The sequence below is a fragment of the Anas acuta genome, chromosome 29, assembly GCF_963932015.1.
Source record: "Anas acuta chromosome 29, bAnaAcu1.1, whole genome shotgun sequence".
NCBI classification, from domain to species: Eukaryota; Metazoa; Chordata; class Aves; order Anseriformes; family Anatidae; genus Anas; species Anas acuta.
This window is the reverse complement of record NC_089007.1, coordinates 3,000,061-3,012,886: the sequence shown is the minus strand read 5'-3', so window position 1 is coordinate 3,012,886 and position 12,826 is coordinate 3,000,061. Positions and strand designations below refer to the sequence as shown.

At 69.3% G+C, this 12,826-nt stretch overlaps 2 protein-coding genes across 3 annotated transcripts; both read right to left on the bottom strand.

Moving 5' to 3' along the window:
* Positions 1-418: 418 nt before the first annotated feature.
* Positions 419-3,118, bottom strand: ATG101 (autophagy related 101). Of its 2 annotated transcripts, none has more exons than XM_068663553.1 (3): positions 2,970-3,118; positions 1,874-2,141; positions 419-1,137 (listed from the first exon to the last, which is right to left on the bottom strand). In XM_068663553.1, exons 2-3 carry the CDS (start codon positions 2,123-2,125, stop codon positions 733-735), a joined length of 657 nt encoding a protein of 218 aa, XP_068519654.1. In that variant the 5' UTR covers positions 2,126-2,141; positions 2,970-3,118; the 3' UTR covers positions 419-732. The 2 variants fall into 2 exon arrangements, with proteins under 2 accessions (XP_068519654.1, XP_068519656.1); XM_068663555.1 differs by having other exon boundaries at positions 1,874-2,144; positions 2,970-3,116.
* Positions 3,119-5,508: 2,390 nt separating this feature from the next.
* Positions 5,509-10,860, bottom strand: NR4A1 (nuclear receptor subfamily 4 group A member 1). Its single transcript, XM_068663394.1, has 7 exons — positions 10,701-10,860; positions 7,438-8,204; positions 7,028-7,157; positions 6,780-6,931; positions 6,493-6,695; positions 6,236-6,414; positions 5,509-6,140 (listed from the first exon to the last, which is right to left on the bottom strand). Exons 2-7 carry the CDS (start codon positions 8,200-8,202, stop codon positions 5,890-5,892), a joined length of 1,680 nt encoding a protein of 559 aa, XP_068519495.1. The 5' UTR covers positions 8,203-8,204; positions 10,701-10,860; the 3' UTR covers positions 5,509-5,889.
* Between the last annotated feature and the right edge of the window lie 1,966 nt (positions 10,861-12,826).

Below are 12,826 nucleotides of genomic sequence, written 5' to 3'. Positions count from 1 at the left end.
CGCCCAGTAGGTAAAAAACCCACAAGGACCCTTCTGTGGGGTGGGGGAAGGTGGGTTTGTCCCCCCCCGTGAGGCTGGGGGGGCCTACAAAATGGGGAGCACCCCCCCCTCGCTGCTGGAAGAGGCCTCGGTTTGGTTTTAGGGTGGAAAAGGGGTTTAGGGCATCCTGGGGGGGGGCTCGAGGGAACTGGGGGTCACTGGGAGGCTTTTTGGGGGAGCTGGAGGGCACTGGGGGATCCCTGTGGGGGGGGCTCAGCCCAGACCAGGGGGCTCAGCCCCCACCCCACAGTGAGGCCACCCCATTTTAGACCCCCCTCACCAAGGGGGCACACAGGGGGGGTCTCCCAGCTCCTCCTCAGCACCCGTTCCCCCCCCCACCCTGCGGATGGCGGCCCCAAAACACGACGGGACTCCCCAGGAAGGGAAAACATTTTATTTTTCCACCCCCCCGGAGGAAGGCAGGACGCAGAGCAGGATCCCCAGCGCCGAGGCGGTGCCGTGCCGAGCAGCAGCCACCCGGCTGGTTCTCCGAGCCGGGCCAGCTTTGGTGGCCAGCACCCCACAAAAACACTCACCCCAAAACCAGCAGCAACCCCCAATTAAAGGCTGGGCTGAGCCCAGCTCCTCGCAGAAGCTTTTCAAGAAGAGGGAGACGCCTTCCCCCGGAGCCTGAGGCTCTGGGGGGGGGGGTGTGCGCATGGGGAGGGGGAAAAGCTGCCCCAAAAGCTGCCCCTACAGAGCCAGCGTGTCCTTGATGAGCCGCCGCATGGTGGTGGTGACCGAGGTGCCCAAGGAGTCCGTGATCTGGTAGGAGATCTTGTAGAGGTAGGGCTGCACGTCCTTCAGGCTGGTGTCGAAGACGTTGTCCACCTCGGACTGGGTGGGCATTTTGGGCAGGTACTCGTGGCGGTTCATCACCTCCACGATGTTGATGATTTTCTCGCACAGCTTCTCGCCCACCTTCTCGCGGCAGATCTGCCGCTCCTGCTCGTTGGCCAGGTTCACCACGTTCACCTTGATGGTCCACAGCTCCCAGGGGATGCACTCGTCCGAAAAAGGCCAGCGGGATTTTTTCTTCTGGTAAAACTCCAGCGAGATCTGCCCCATCCCGTCGCTGCCCGAGCTGCGCAGCGCGTCCTGCCGAGGCACAGCACCCTCCTTAGAAGGGGGGGGGACACACACAAATCCTGTTTCCCCCCACCCCAAGTCCCATTGGGGTTGTGCTTGGGGTTGGCACCGCAGCCGGGCTCCCCCCAAACCCCCTAGGTCAAAAAAAAAATTGAGGAAGGAACAACTCCTGAGCTAACCCAACCCAACCCCGGGGTGCTCCATGCCGCCTGAGGTCACGTTCATGCAATAAAAGGTGGAAAAAGGAATAGGGGGGGGGGGGGGCTCAGAATTAATAAATCTCCCCCCCCACCTGCAGCTGAGCTGCCCAGGAGAGGGATGGAGCCAACCTCGACCTTCCCTTTGCTCCTGATCCCACAGCAGGAGCCGGGAGGTTTTTCCACCCCCCCTTTTTTTCCACCCCCTTTTTTTTCACCCCCTTTTTTTTTTTTCACCTTTTTTTTTTTACCCCCTTTTTTTCACCCCCCTTTTTTTTCACCCCCCTTTTTCACCCCCTTTTTTTTCACCCTTTTTTTTTCACCCCCCTTTTTTTTTCACCTTTTTTTTTTACCCCCTTTTTTTCACCCCCCTTTTTTCACCCCCTTTTTTTTTCACCCTTTTTTTTTATCCCCTTTTTTTTCACCCCCTTTTTTCACCCCCTTTTTTTTTCACCCTTTTTTTTTAACCCCCATTTTTTTCCACCCCCTCTTTTTTTTTCACCCCCCTTTTCCCACCCCTTCTACCTCGTCCCCGCCGGGTTCCTTGCCTTGAACTCCCCGACAGCTTTACGGAGAGCCCGGTCGAGCTCCTCGGAGGAGACGCGGACGTAGGCGAAGTCGATGAAGTCGCAGTCGACGTCCTGGGTGCCGACGGTGCCGATGGAGTAGGTGCCCTCCTTCTTGTAGTGGAACTTGCCGGTGCTGCGGTGCAGGAGCACGGTGTGCAGCACGGCCAGCGCCGCCTCCTCCACCTGCCGGCCCTCCACCGACACCTCCAGCACCTCGGCCCGGCAGTTCATGGCTGGGGGGCGGCCGCTGCTGCCGGGAACGGGGCCGTTATGGGGTGGGGGGGGTCTCAGATCCCCTCCCGTAGCCCCCTTGTACCCCCCTGGAGGGCCCCGGGCTCGCCCTCAGGGCTTTATTCCTGACCCCCGGTTCTTGGTTTCTGAGCTCGGTCCCTGGTTCTGGTCCCGGTTCCCGATCCCTGACCCCAATCCCCCACCCCGGTCCTGGTCCCTGATTTCGGTTCCCGACTCCTGGTTCCCTGTCCCCGGTTCCTGGTCCTGGTCCCGGTTCCTGGTCCTGGTCCCGGTTCCCGTTCCCAACCCAGCCCCTGGTTCCCGATCCCCGACCCCGATCCCCCACCCTGCTCCCGGTCCCTGCTCCGGTTCCCGGTCCCCAACTGCGGTTCCTGACCCCCGGTTCCCGAGCCCGGTCCTGGTCCTGGTTCCCGTTCCCGACCCAGCTCCCGGTTCCCGATCCCGGTTCCCGATCCCCGATCCCGATCCCCCGTCCCGGTCCCGGTCCCTGCTCCGGTCCCCGACCCTGGTTCCCCGTTTCCAGGCCCAGTCCCCGGCCCCCAGCCCTGACACCGGTGCCCAGGCCCCGATCCCCGACCCCGGTTCCTGGTCCCCAGTCCCGGTCCCTGCTCCGGTTCCCGGTCCCCAACCCCTGGTTCCCGACCCCGGCCCCGGTCCCCGGCCCCGACCCCAATCCCCGGTCCCGGTCCCGGTCCCTGCTCCGATTCCCGGTCCCGGCCCCGGTTCCCGTTCCCGGCCCTGCCCCCGCTCCCGGTTCCGGGCCCGGTTCCCGGTACCGACTCCGCTTCTCGGTCCCCGACTCCGGTTCCCGGCCCGTACTCACCCCCTGGCCCCGGCCCCGGCCTCGGTTCTCGTCCCCGGTTCCCGGTTCCCGGCCCCGCTCCCCGCTGGGCCCCGGCCCCGGTCCCGGTCCCCGAGCACCTGACGGGGCTGGGAGGGGGGGGGGGGGGGGGCGGAGCGGGCCAGCCCATCCGCTTTTAGGGGAGCCCCAGGACGTCACCTCCCGCTGCTCGGCTCTTTTCTCACCCAAACCGCCTTGACCGACCCCGAGGCTTTATTTCGGGTATTTCTGCCTCTTCCTCAGCCGTTCCCGGCCGCGGGGCGCGGCACGAGCACAGCCCCCGGGTGGGGATCGCCGCCGCCCCCCCCCCGCCAAGCCCATTTGGTTCGTTCCGAGGCACGGTACCATAGAGTTGGCCTCCCGCGGCGCAGAGCGGCTCGCTACTTCCTGGGGGCGCTGCCCAGCCCACAGCGCCCCCTGGTGGGGAGGCCCCGCGGGAGGACCGCACCGCGCCGGTGACCCCCGGTGACCCCCAGTGACCTGAGGTGACCCCGAGGTGACCCCGAGGTGTCGCACCCCTGGGTGCAGGGACACGAGAATGGGGTGCGAGGAGACAAAGGGGGTGGGGTGTGGAGGGGGACACTGGGCATGTAGATGAGGGATATGGGGACATGGGGACATGGGGACATGGGGACATGGGGACATGGGGACACAAGGATATGGGGACAGCTGGACACAGGTGATGGGGACGGGGAGGTGGAGACATGGGGACGGATGGATAGGAAGGACAGGGGGACACGGGGACAAGGGACAGATGGATCCAAAGGACAGGGGGACATGGGGACAGAAGGACCTGAAGGACACGGGGACATGGGGACAAATGGACCCAAAGGACACGGGGACATGGGGTATGGGGACACGGCAGACAGGTGGGTGGGGACGTGGGGTGCTGGCCTGGCACCGCGCTGTGCCCCCTGCCCCGTGCCACCAGCAGGACACCCACACCCCCGGGGGACACAGCAGGGAGCGACCCTGGGCGCACGTCCCCACACGCGTGTCTTTGCCACGCGGGGCTGGGCACACGCCAGGACACGCGTGTTCTGCCAGGCAGCCGGGGGGAGCCGTGCAGCCCGAGCCAACCCCCGGGGTTATTTTTACCCAGCCCCGTTGGCACCGGTGGCCCCAATCCTCCCGCAGCAGCCCCTACGAGGGAAATGGGGAACGCAACGAGGTGGGCAACGGCCTCGCTGCCAGCTCCATGGCACGGCACGGCCATTCCTGCCCCATAACATGGTCATCCCAGCCCCATAGCGTGGTCATCCCAGCCCCACAGCGTGGTCATTTCTGCCCCACAGCACGGTCATCCCAGCCCCATGGCACCGTCATCCCTGCCCTACAACACGGCAATTCTGTCCCAAGGAAAAGCTCGAGCCCCAGAGCCGTGCCGTGCCATACGGTGCCGGCAGCCCTTGCCGTGCCCACCCTGTCCCCCCCCCCGTTCCCGTTGCCTGCAGCTTTCCCGTCTCCCCCCAGCCACCCCCCACCCCACCCGCGGCCCCACCGCTGGGCTCAGCGCTGCCCATTGTGTGCGGGGTGGGTGCTGTGGGCGTGGGGGGACAGAGGGCGCCTTGTTGTGCGCCGCCGCGGCCCCCCCGGCCCCGCCGCCTCAATGCGCCCCTTGTTCTACGCTGGCCCTTGGTGGCCCCAGGAACACTGCTGCGGGGGCGGGCTGTCCCCGGCAGGAGGAAGGGGACAGTGCCAACCTGGTGTGTGTCCCCCCCCCCGCTGTCCCCATGCACCAGGACTCCCACCCCATCCCTGTCCCCATGTACAGGACACCCCCCCATCCTGTCCCCACTGTCCCCATGCACCCCTGTCCCCATGCACTGGGACACCCACCCCATCCCTGACCCCATTGTCCCCATGCACCAGGACTTCCCCCCCCCCATCCCTGTCCCCCTGCATTGGGACACCCCCCCTATCCCTGTCCCCAATGCAATGGGACACCCACCCCATCCCCGTCCCTACTGTCCCCGTGCACTGGGACACCCCCCTATCCTGTCCCCACACCCCAGGACACCCCCCATCCCTAACCCCAAGCACCCTCCTCCCTCCATAACCCCCCCCCGTGCATGGCTGCAAGACTCAGGCTGGGAGCGAGTCCCCCCCTTGGTGCCCTGCCCCTTGAACGTCCCCTCCTGGCACCGTCCCCGGAGCCTCGTCCCTGCACCCCAGCGGACTGGGGGGTGGCGGTCACGCTTCCCGGGTTATTTTGGGGAGGATAAATCAGGCGGGCGACAGGTGCGGGGCCGCTGCAGCCGCCGCCATGGGGGTGAGCAAGGGTTCAAGGGCAGCGGGGCCGCGGCGTGGGCAACGTGTGGCCGCGGCCCCCCCGGCTGTCCCCGTCACCGACACCGGAGCCACCGCTGCCCGCACCCCGTCCCGGCTCAGAGAGGGGCAGCGGGCAGCACTCGTCCAAATTTCAATATATTAAATATAGAATAGATTACCTGGGGGGGGTGGGGAGAGAGGGTAAAAGAGCCCTGGGGGGGGGTGCACAAATATAAATGTGGGGTGGTGCTGAGATTGTACGTACAAGTTTATATACAGAAAAAGGCCAAAAGAAACGAGAAAAAAAAAAAAAAAAAAAAAAGGGGGGAGCAGGCGGAGGCTGGGGGGGTCCGGTGCAAGCCCCCCCCCCTCCCTGCACCCCCTGCTCTGTACAGGATCCGGCCTCTCGGTATTTACAACGCGGGCGTTTGTACAGGGAGGAGGGGGCACCGCGCCGGCTGGCCTCACGCTGCCGGCGCCGTGAAGGCACAAGGGGGGGACCCGGGCGTCCCCAAGGGGGGACCTGGACATCCCCAGGGGGGGACCTGGACATCCTCGGTAGGGGGAGGAACCCGGGCAATCCCCGGGGTGAGAGGTGGACGGGGTGGGGGGTGTGAGCCCCTGGGGGCGCTCAGAAGGGCAGCGTGTCCATGAAGATCTTGTCGACGATGGGCGGCGGCGGCACCAGGTCCTCCAGCTTCAGGTAGAAGATGCGCTGCAGCCCCTGGGTGCAGAGGGTGCGCAGCTCGGGCAGTTTGCCCAGCAGCTTGGAGAGGCAGCCGGGCCGACCCGGCTCGCCCGCCGCCACGTGGTCCTTGAGGCAGCCCACGATGCGGTTCTGCAGCTCCTCCACCCGTTTCGGCTCCTTCAGCCCGTGGCGATCTGCGCGGGGACCGGGTGTGAGGAACCGCGGGGCCGGGGAGGGGACACCTGCGCGGCTGGGGGGTTTGGGGAGGAAAATCCCAGCCCCGCCTCACCTGTGATGATGACGAGGGCGGCGAGGCAGGAGAAGGAGGGCACGTCCACGCTCATGCGGTGCAGGCTCTGGGAGAACTCGAGGATGGCGTCGATCCACTCGCCGAAGCCCCGCACGCACTGCAGCCGGTGCAGCACCACGCCGTTGCAGAAGATGAGTTTGCCTTCCTCCGGCCTGGAGCTGCGGGCACAGCCTGATTGTCACCCCAATGGCACAGCCCCAAACGTCCCCGCCACCCCGCACCGTGCCGCGGCTCACCGGTACGCCAGGCGCAGGATGAAGAGCTCCAGGAAAGCCGACTCCAGCAGCAGGTCCTGGTCCTCCTTGGGCAGCTCGGCGAAGCCCTGGATCTTCTCAGCCCACTTGCGGATGACGTCCATGGAGCCGGTGAGGAGGTCGTAGAATTGCTGCACGTCCACCGAGTCCTCCTTCTCGAACTGGCACGGTGCCGCCTCCTGGAACTGCCAGGACGGGATGGGGACGGGGTGGTGAGGATCAGACCCCTGGGAGAGCTCGAGGTGGCACGGGGGTGGCACCGGCCCTACCTTGGAGTAGTCGAGCTTGGTGGCGCTGGGGACGGAGTCGATGTGTGCCCGCACCAGGGAGGTGATGAGGCTGACGGGGGACGCGTCCGGAGGCTGCTTGGGCTTGGAGGGCAGGCGGCCACGGCGACCCTTCAGGCTGTCGGTCCGGACCACTGCGGGCAGCAGGACGTGCAATGAGCACGGGCGTCCTCAGCCGGGCACCGGGGGGTCCCCATAACTGTGCCCAACCCCCCCATCAACCCTGGTACCTTCTTTGACCATGCCCACGGCCAGGCACTTCTGGAAGCGGCAGAACTGGCAGCGGTTCCTCCGCCTCTTGTCCACGGGGCAGTCCTTGTTGGCCAGGCAGATGTACTTGGCGTTCTTCTGCACCGTGCGCTGCGGGCGGGGAAGGAGCGAGCGAGCTCAGCCCGGGGCGCGGAGCCACCGAACAAAAGCCCTTCTGTCCTCTGCCGCCCGCTCCGGCCCCGCATCCGGCTCCAAAGCTGCTTAGGGGGGGCCCCGCTGTGCCACCGGGACGTCAGGGCTGGGGACACCAAGGCTAGGGCCGCTCTCCCTGCCCCGTCCCTCTCGGAGTGACCCATGGCTGGGGAGGCGACGCAGCGTTGTCCCGCTGCTGCGGGGTGCGGTAGGAATTATCCCTCGTGGTGGTTCTTACCTTGAAGAAACCCTTGCAGCCCTCGCAGGTGCGCACGCCGTAGTGCTGGCAGGAGGCGTTGTCCCCGCAGACGGCGCAGCGTCCCTCGCCCGCCCCGGAGCTGCGCGTCTTGGCGGGGGCCAGCGTGGGCCCCTCCAGCAGCGGCGAGGCGGGGGCCAGAGGCAACCCGGAGAAAGCCCCCGGGGAGCCCTGGGGCAGCGCGAAGGCGTCCGTGTCCAGCAGGCGCGGGTCCTTCAGGGGCCCGGGGGAGCCACCGGGGCTGGGGGCCGGGGGCCCGAAGGCGAAGAAGGGGGGCTGCGCCGCGCCCCCCTTTGCTGGCTCAGCCCAGGGCCGCCCGCCCTCGTAGCTTGGCGGCGGTGAGTACGCCCCGAAGGAGCCCTCCCAGCCTGGCATTTGGGGCGCCTGGAAGCCCGGCGTGGCCGGCGAGGGGACGGAACAGGGGCTGCCGTAACAGTCCGACCCGCTGGAGGAGAGGGTCTCCTCGGGCTGCCCGAAGGCGCCGGGGTAGCAGCCGTACACCTGGAAGTCCTCCAGCTTGAAGGCGGCGGGCTGGCTGCTGGCCGGCAGCTGGTAGAGGAAGGCGTCGAACTCCCCGGCGTAGCTCTCCATGAAGGTGCTGAAGCTGGGCAGGGCGGGAGCGGCCGCCAGGTCGGCACCGGCCACCTCCATGGGGAAGCGGCCACCGTCGGGGCTCAGCAGCTCACTGGGGCAGCGCTCGCAGGGGCCAGCGCCGGCCGTGCCATACTGCGCCTGGATGCAGGGCATCTCTGTGGGGAGAGCGGGGTGTCAGCGGGGACCCTGCTGCTCCTGCGCCCACCCTGCTGCCCGCACCCACCCCACCTGCCCCACGGAGCCTGCGCCGAGGGATGGAGAGGGGTGAGAGCCACGGCGCGGGGCTCGGCGCGTGCCAAGGCATCCCCCTCGCAAGCCCAGGGCCCTGTGGCAGCCGCTGTTGTCCCCAAGAAAGGTCACGGCGCAGCCAATGGGAGCAAAGGACATTCCCCAAAACGCTGGGTTAGCAAAGCCGACGAAAGGGAAGGAGGGAGGAATGCGGCCGGCAGATTCCCGAGCTCCGGTCTGGCTGAGGGAAGCCGGTCTTTGGGCCGGGGGGGGCGGGGGACTGAAGCTGGCCCCGAGACGAGGCTAAACCAGGGCGCTCGGCTCCCCCGGGAGCCTTTTTGGAGCTCGGTGGGACAGCAAACGCAGCCCAGGGCAGGCTGCAGCCGGAGCCGCTGCATGGGGGCAAGGAGCCCCCAGCACGGGAGGCACAGGTGGCCGGATCCAGCCCCACGGCCACGGAGACGCGTAACAGGAGTCTCGGGTCCAGCTGAAAGCCAAGACAGTGGTGACCCTCATGGCAAGACGATAATGTAATTCATCTCGCAGACCTTTAAAGGTCACACCGCGCCTGGCACCGAGGCCGCGGGCCGGAGCCCCCGGCACAGCGCGGTGCCAGTTTGCCCCCATGGCCACCCCTCAGCCAAGTTCCTGCAGCTCTCGCCCTGCGCCGTCCAGAAAGCTGACACCCACCCGGGGAGCCGGGTAAAAATACCCCGCGTGGGCCCAGCCCCGCTACCCCCTCGGTGCCACCAACCCCAGCCTGCTCCCGGTGTCCCTGTGCCGCCGTGGGGTTTGTCCCCATCTGTCGGGGCTGAGGGGGATCGTGGCTGGCGTGCCACACAGACACAAAGTGTCCCCCGCCGAGTGCCACCTCCCCCTGTGGGCTGGCTGTCCCGTGCTCCCAAAATAGAGCCTTCGGCCTCCTGGGACCGAGCCACACTGGGATTTACCGGGCAGACATGCGCGCCCCCCCCTCCCTTTACCCCCCCCCTCGTGGCACCTTTCCACCAGCGGGACCAGGCCAGCACAGGGAAGCGCAAAGAGCTCCCACGGTGCAGATTTTTCCGAGGGGCTGGGGAACGCCGGCTGCCTCCTGCCACGCAGCAGCAGGGCACGATGCCGGGGACACGGCGGGGGCCGCAGCGGCTCTGCCGGCAGCTCGGTGCCATGCAAATCCCGGCTGCAAATTGCTGCCCGGCCGCTGCTCCATGCAAACCTGCAGCCTGTTCCTAAAAACCCCGTGGGGGCTTTGTCCAGCGGCAGCAGGCAGCGCTCGGCTCAGTTGCTGCTTCCTCTCCTTTTGCCTATTCAAATGCCGGTGGCTTTTGGGGTCCCCAGCACGAAATCCCCCAGGGACGAGGCGCAGCGGGCGCCCAAATTTCTGCCAGCAGCCCCCCGCAGCTCGAGGCGTGCATTAATTGCAGGATCCTCGTCGGGGAGTGCGGGAAGCTGCCCAGAGCCCTGCCCGGAGCCCGCTGCCAACGCAGGCTGGTGGCAGCCCCTGGCACCGAGCCCTGGGCTGCGGGCGGGCGAGAGCAGCTGGCGGCGCAGGGGGGAGCGCTGCCCACCTCCCCCCGGCACCTGCTGCCTTCTGCCACGGTGCAGCCGCTGCCAGGCCCCTCACGGTGCTGCCTTCCCGGTGGCACGGTGCAGGCAGCACCGGGGATGGGGCTTTGCCACCCCCCCCCCCCGGGCTGCAGGCGGAGGTTTTGGGCGCAGGGAGCAGCCGTGTCCTGGCCCGGTGCGGTTGGGGGCAACCCCAAAAAACGCGGTCCCGCCGCTGCCCGGCTCCCCCCGCGGAGCCGCACGGAGCGCCCCGGGACCGCTCAGCCCCGGCTCTCCCCGGTGCCACCGGAGCTCCCCAACCCCGCGCACCGTGCACGGAGCCCGGCTGTCCCGGTGCCGGCGGGACCCCTCGCTCCGTCTGCCCGCGCCACCGCTGGCTCCCGGCGCTCCCCGGTGTTGCCGGGGCAGCCTCCGTCGCGGCTCTCCCCGGTGCCACCGGGACTGCCCGTGCCGGGGATCCCGCACACCTCCCGGTCCCTTTCCCCGACTCCCCCCGGTGTCACCACCGGGTCGCCCGCTCTCCACGCTCCTTGCTCGGCGCTGCCCTGACCCCGTTACCGGCGGTGCTAGCGGGGCGCTCCATCCTCCGGTTCCCCCGGCACCCCCGGCAACCCCGGCACCCCACTCCCCGCGCACCTTACCAGGCGCGCACCGCCCGACCCCGCGCCCCCCTCGCCCCCCGCTCCACTGGGACGCCCCATCCCGACCCCCCCGGTGCTCCCGGATCACCCCAAACCCACGCACCTTGCAGAGCGCGCACCGCCCCCTCCCTCTCCCCCGTTTCCACCGGGGACTCTCCATCCCGGTCCCTCCACCCCCACCTCGGGGCACCCTCCCGGTGCCTCCCCAAGCCGTACCCGGGGTGCCGGGGCGCGGCGCTCCGGTCCCGTTCTGCTGCCGCTGCCGGTTGCTCCGCCGGGCTCGGGCCCCGCCACTACTTTCTCTTAAGCGCTCGGTGACGCGCGGGGCGGTGCGCGGGCCCGTGACGCACGGCGGCACCGTAGAAGGAGCGGGGGGGCGGTTCCGGCGGGGGCGCGGCCGTGACGCACGCGGGGTTCCATTGACGCAACCTCGGCGCCCGCGCTAAAAATACCCCTGCGCGGCCCCGGCTAAAAATAGCGCGGGCGCCCCCCGCTTCCCTCCCCTCCTCCTCCCCCCCCCTTCCCTCTCCGGGGCTCCCGGGACCGCCGCCCGGGTGCCCGGTGCCGGTATTCCCCGTGCCGTCCCGGTGTTGTAACCCCGGTGCCGGTGCGCCCCGTGCCCTCCCGGTGGCAGCGTCCCCGGTGCCTCCCGCTGTCGGTAGCTCCGGTGCCGGTGTCCCCAGTGCCCTCCTGGTGTCGGTATCCGCGGTGCCGGTGGGAACCGGAGCCGGTGTTTTCGGTGCCATCCCGGTGCCAACTTTCCCGTGCCCTCCCGGTGCCAGCGCCCCTGGTTCCCTCCCGGTGCCGGTACCCCCGGTGTCCTCCCCATAGCCCCGGAACCCAGAGAAGCTCCCGGGGCCGCGGGCACCGGGAGGACCCCGGGGCAGCTCCGGCCGTGCGGGACCCGGTTACCGGCCGGGACACCGGGGCAACAGCGAGCTCTCTCCCGGTGCTACCGGGGCATCCCCGGTCCGGTCACCTCCCTCCGCCCGTCCCTGGAAGCCAGAAGCGGGGCTTTCAGCGCCTCCGATCCCCGTTCCTGGACGCACCGGTGCCGGTTCCGACGGTTCCCGTATTTTTAGCGCGGGTCCCGGTGCTCGCAGGTGGCCGAGAGCCGCGCAGCCGGGACGGGCTCGGAGGCGCCTTGGTGCCGAGCTGCTGGCGGCCGGCCCGGGCCGAGCGGGACCGCGGGGGGCCCGGGACAACCGGGGCGGAACAAACCGGAGTGTGGAGGAAGGGGGGGCACCCTACAACCGGGGGGGCTGCGGGTCCCACTCCCACCGGGGCTGGGTTTAGGGTTAGGATTAGGGTTAGGATTAGGGTTAGGGTTAGCGGCTGCTCCCGTGCCCCGAACCACTGAGGGGTGCCACCCCGAGTGCTCTGCGGGAGCCCCCCATGGGGCCCCCCCTTCCCGGCTGTGCCCCCCCCCCGGGGCCGCCCTGCCCGCGGGGAGACCCTGGCCGGGCCGATGGAAACAGCGGCGGCTGCTGGCGGCCGCCCAGCACCGCCCGGCCGGGGGAACCGCTTCGGGCCGGGGAGATGAGCTCAGCCCCCGCGGGACCGGGGCGGGGGGGCGGGGGGGGGCCCGGGGCTGGGCGGGGCGGGGCGAGACCCCCGGTGCCCCCCGGCTGCAGCCCCCCACCAGCCCTGGTAATGCGCCCCCCCGGCAGCGCCCTCGGCAATGCCGCCTGCTGCCGTGCCGCCCGGTAGTGCCCCCCCCCCGCCCCGAGTCCGAGCCCCCCCGGTAGTGCTCCTCCCCCCCACACGCCCAGTCCGAGCCCCCCCCGTTAGTGCGCACCCCCCCCAGTTCAATACCCCCTCCACTCAACGCCAGCCTTCTGTCCGGTGGCACTACCGGTGCCCCCCAGTAGTGCCCCCCCCCCAGCACGAAGGGACCCCCTTGGGGGGTCGCCGTCGGGACCCCACCACCGGCTCTGGGTCCCCCCCCCGGGCCTCTCAAGGAACGGCGAGGGGCGAAACCCAGGACCGGAGGGGCCCGGGGACACCGGCAGGGGGGCGTTGGGGGGGCGCAGAGCTCCCGGGGGGCTCGGGGGGAACGGGGCCGGGGGCCGGGCGCTGCCGCCGCCCCCTCCGCGCCTCCCGTTACCTCGCCCCGTCCCGGTGCCGGTCCCGGCTCCCGGCGCCGCCGCCGCCGCTCGCCACCCGCCCCGAGCTGGGGCCCCGTGACGTCATGCCCGCCGCTGACGTCACGGAATCCCGGCGGCAGCCCCGGGGCCGCCCCCGCGGGGATTCCCTCGGGCAGGGTCAGCCCCGGAGCTCGGCGGAACCCACCGGGGCCCCGCACCCCGAGGCTGGAGCCGGGGCAAAACCGGTGCCGGGCC

Excerpts from the sequence above, each read along its gene's own strand:
- NR4A1 (XM_068663394.1), bottom strand. The coding sequence starts at position 8,202 with ATGCCCTGCATCCAGGCGCAGTATGGCACGGCCGGCGCTGGCCCCTGC. Across the intron at positions 6,696-6,779 it reads CCAAGCTCGACTACTCCAAG|TTCCAGGAGGCGGCACCGTG; the intron begins GTAGGGCCGGTG and ends CCGTCCTGGCAG. Across the intron at positions 6,415-6,492 it reads ATCCTGCGCCTGGCGTACCG|CTCCAGGCCGGAGGAAGGCA; the intron begins GTGAGCCGCGGC and ends CTGTGCCCGCAG.
- ATG101 (XM_068663553.1), bottom strand. The coding sequence starts at position 2,125 with ATGAACTGCCGGGCCGAGGTGCTGGAGGTGTCGGTGGAGGGCCGGCAG. Across the intron at positions 1,138-1,873 it reads AAGCTGTCGGGGAGTTCAAG|GACGCGCTGCGCAGCTCGGG; the intron begins GCAAGGAACCCG and ends GTGCCTCGGCAG.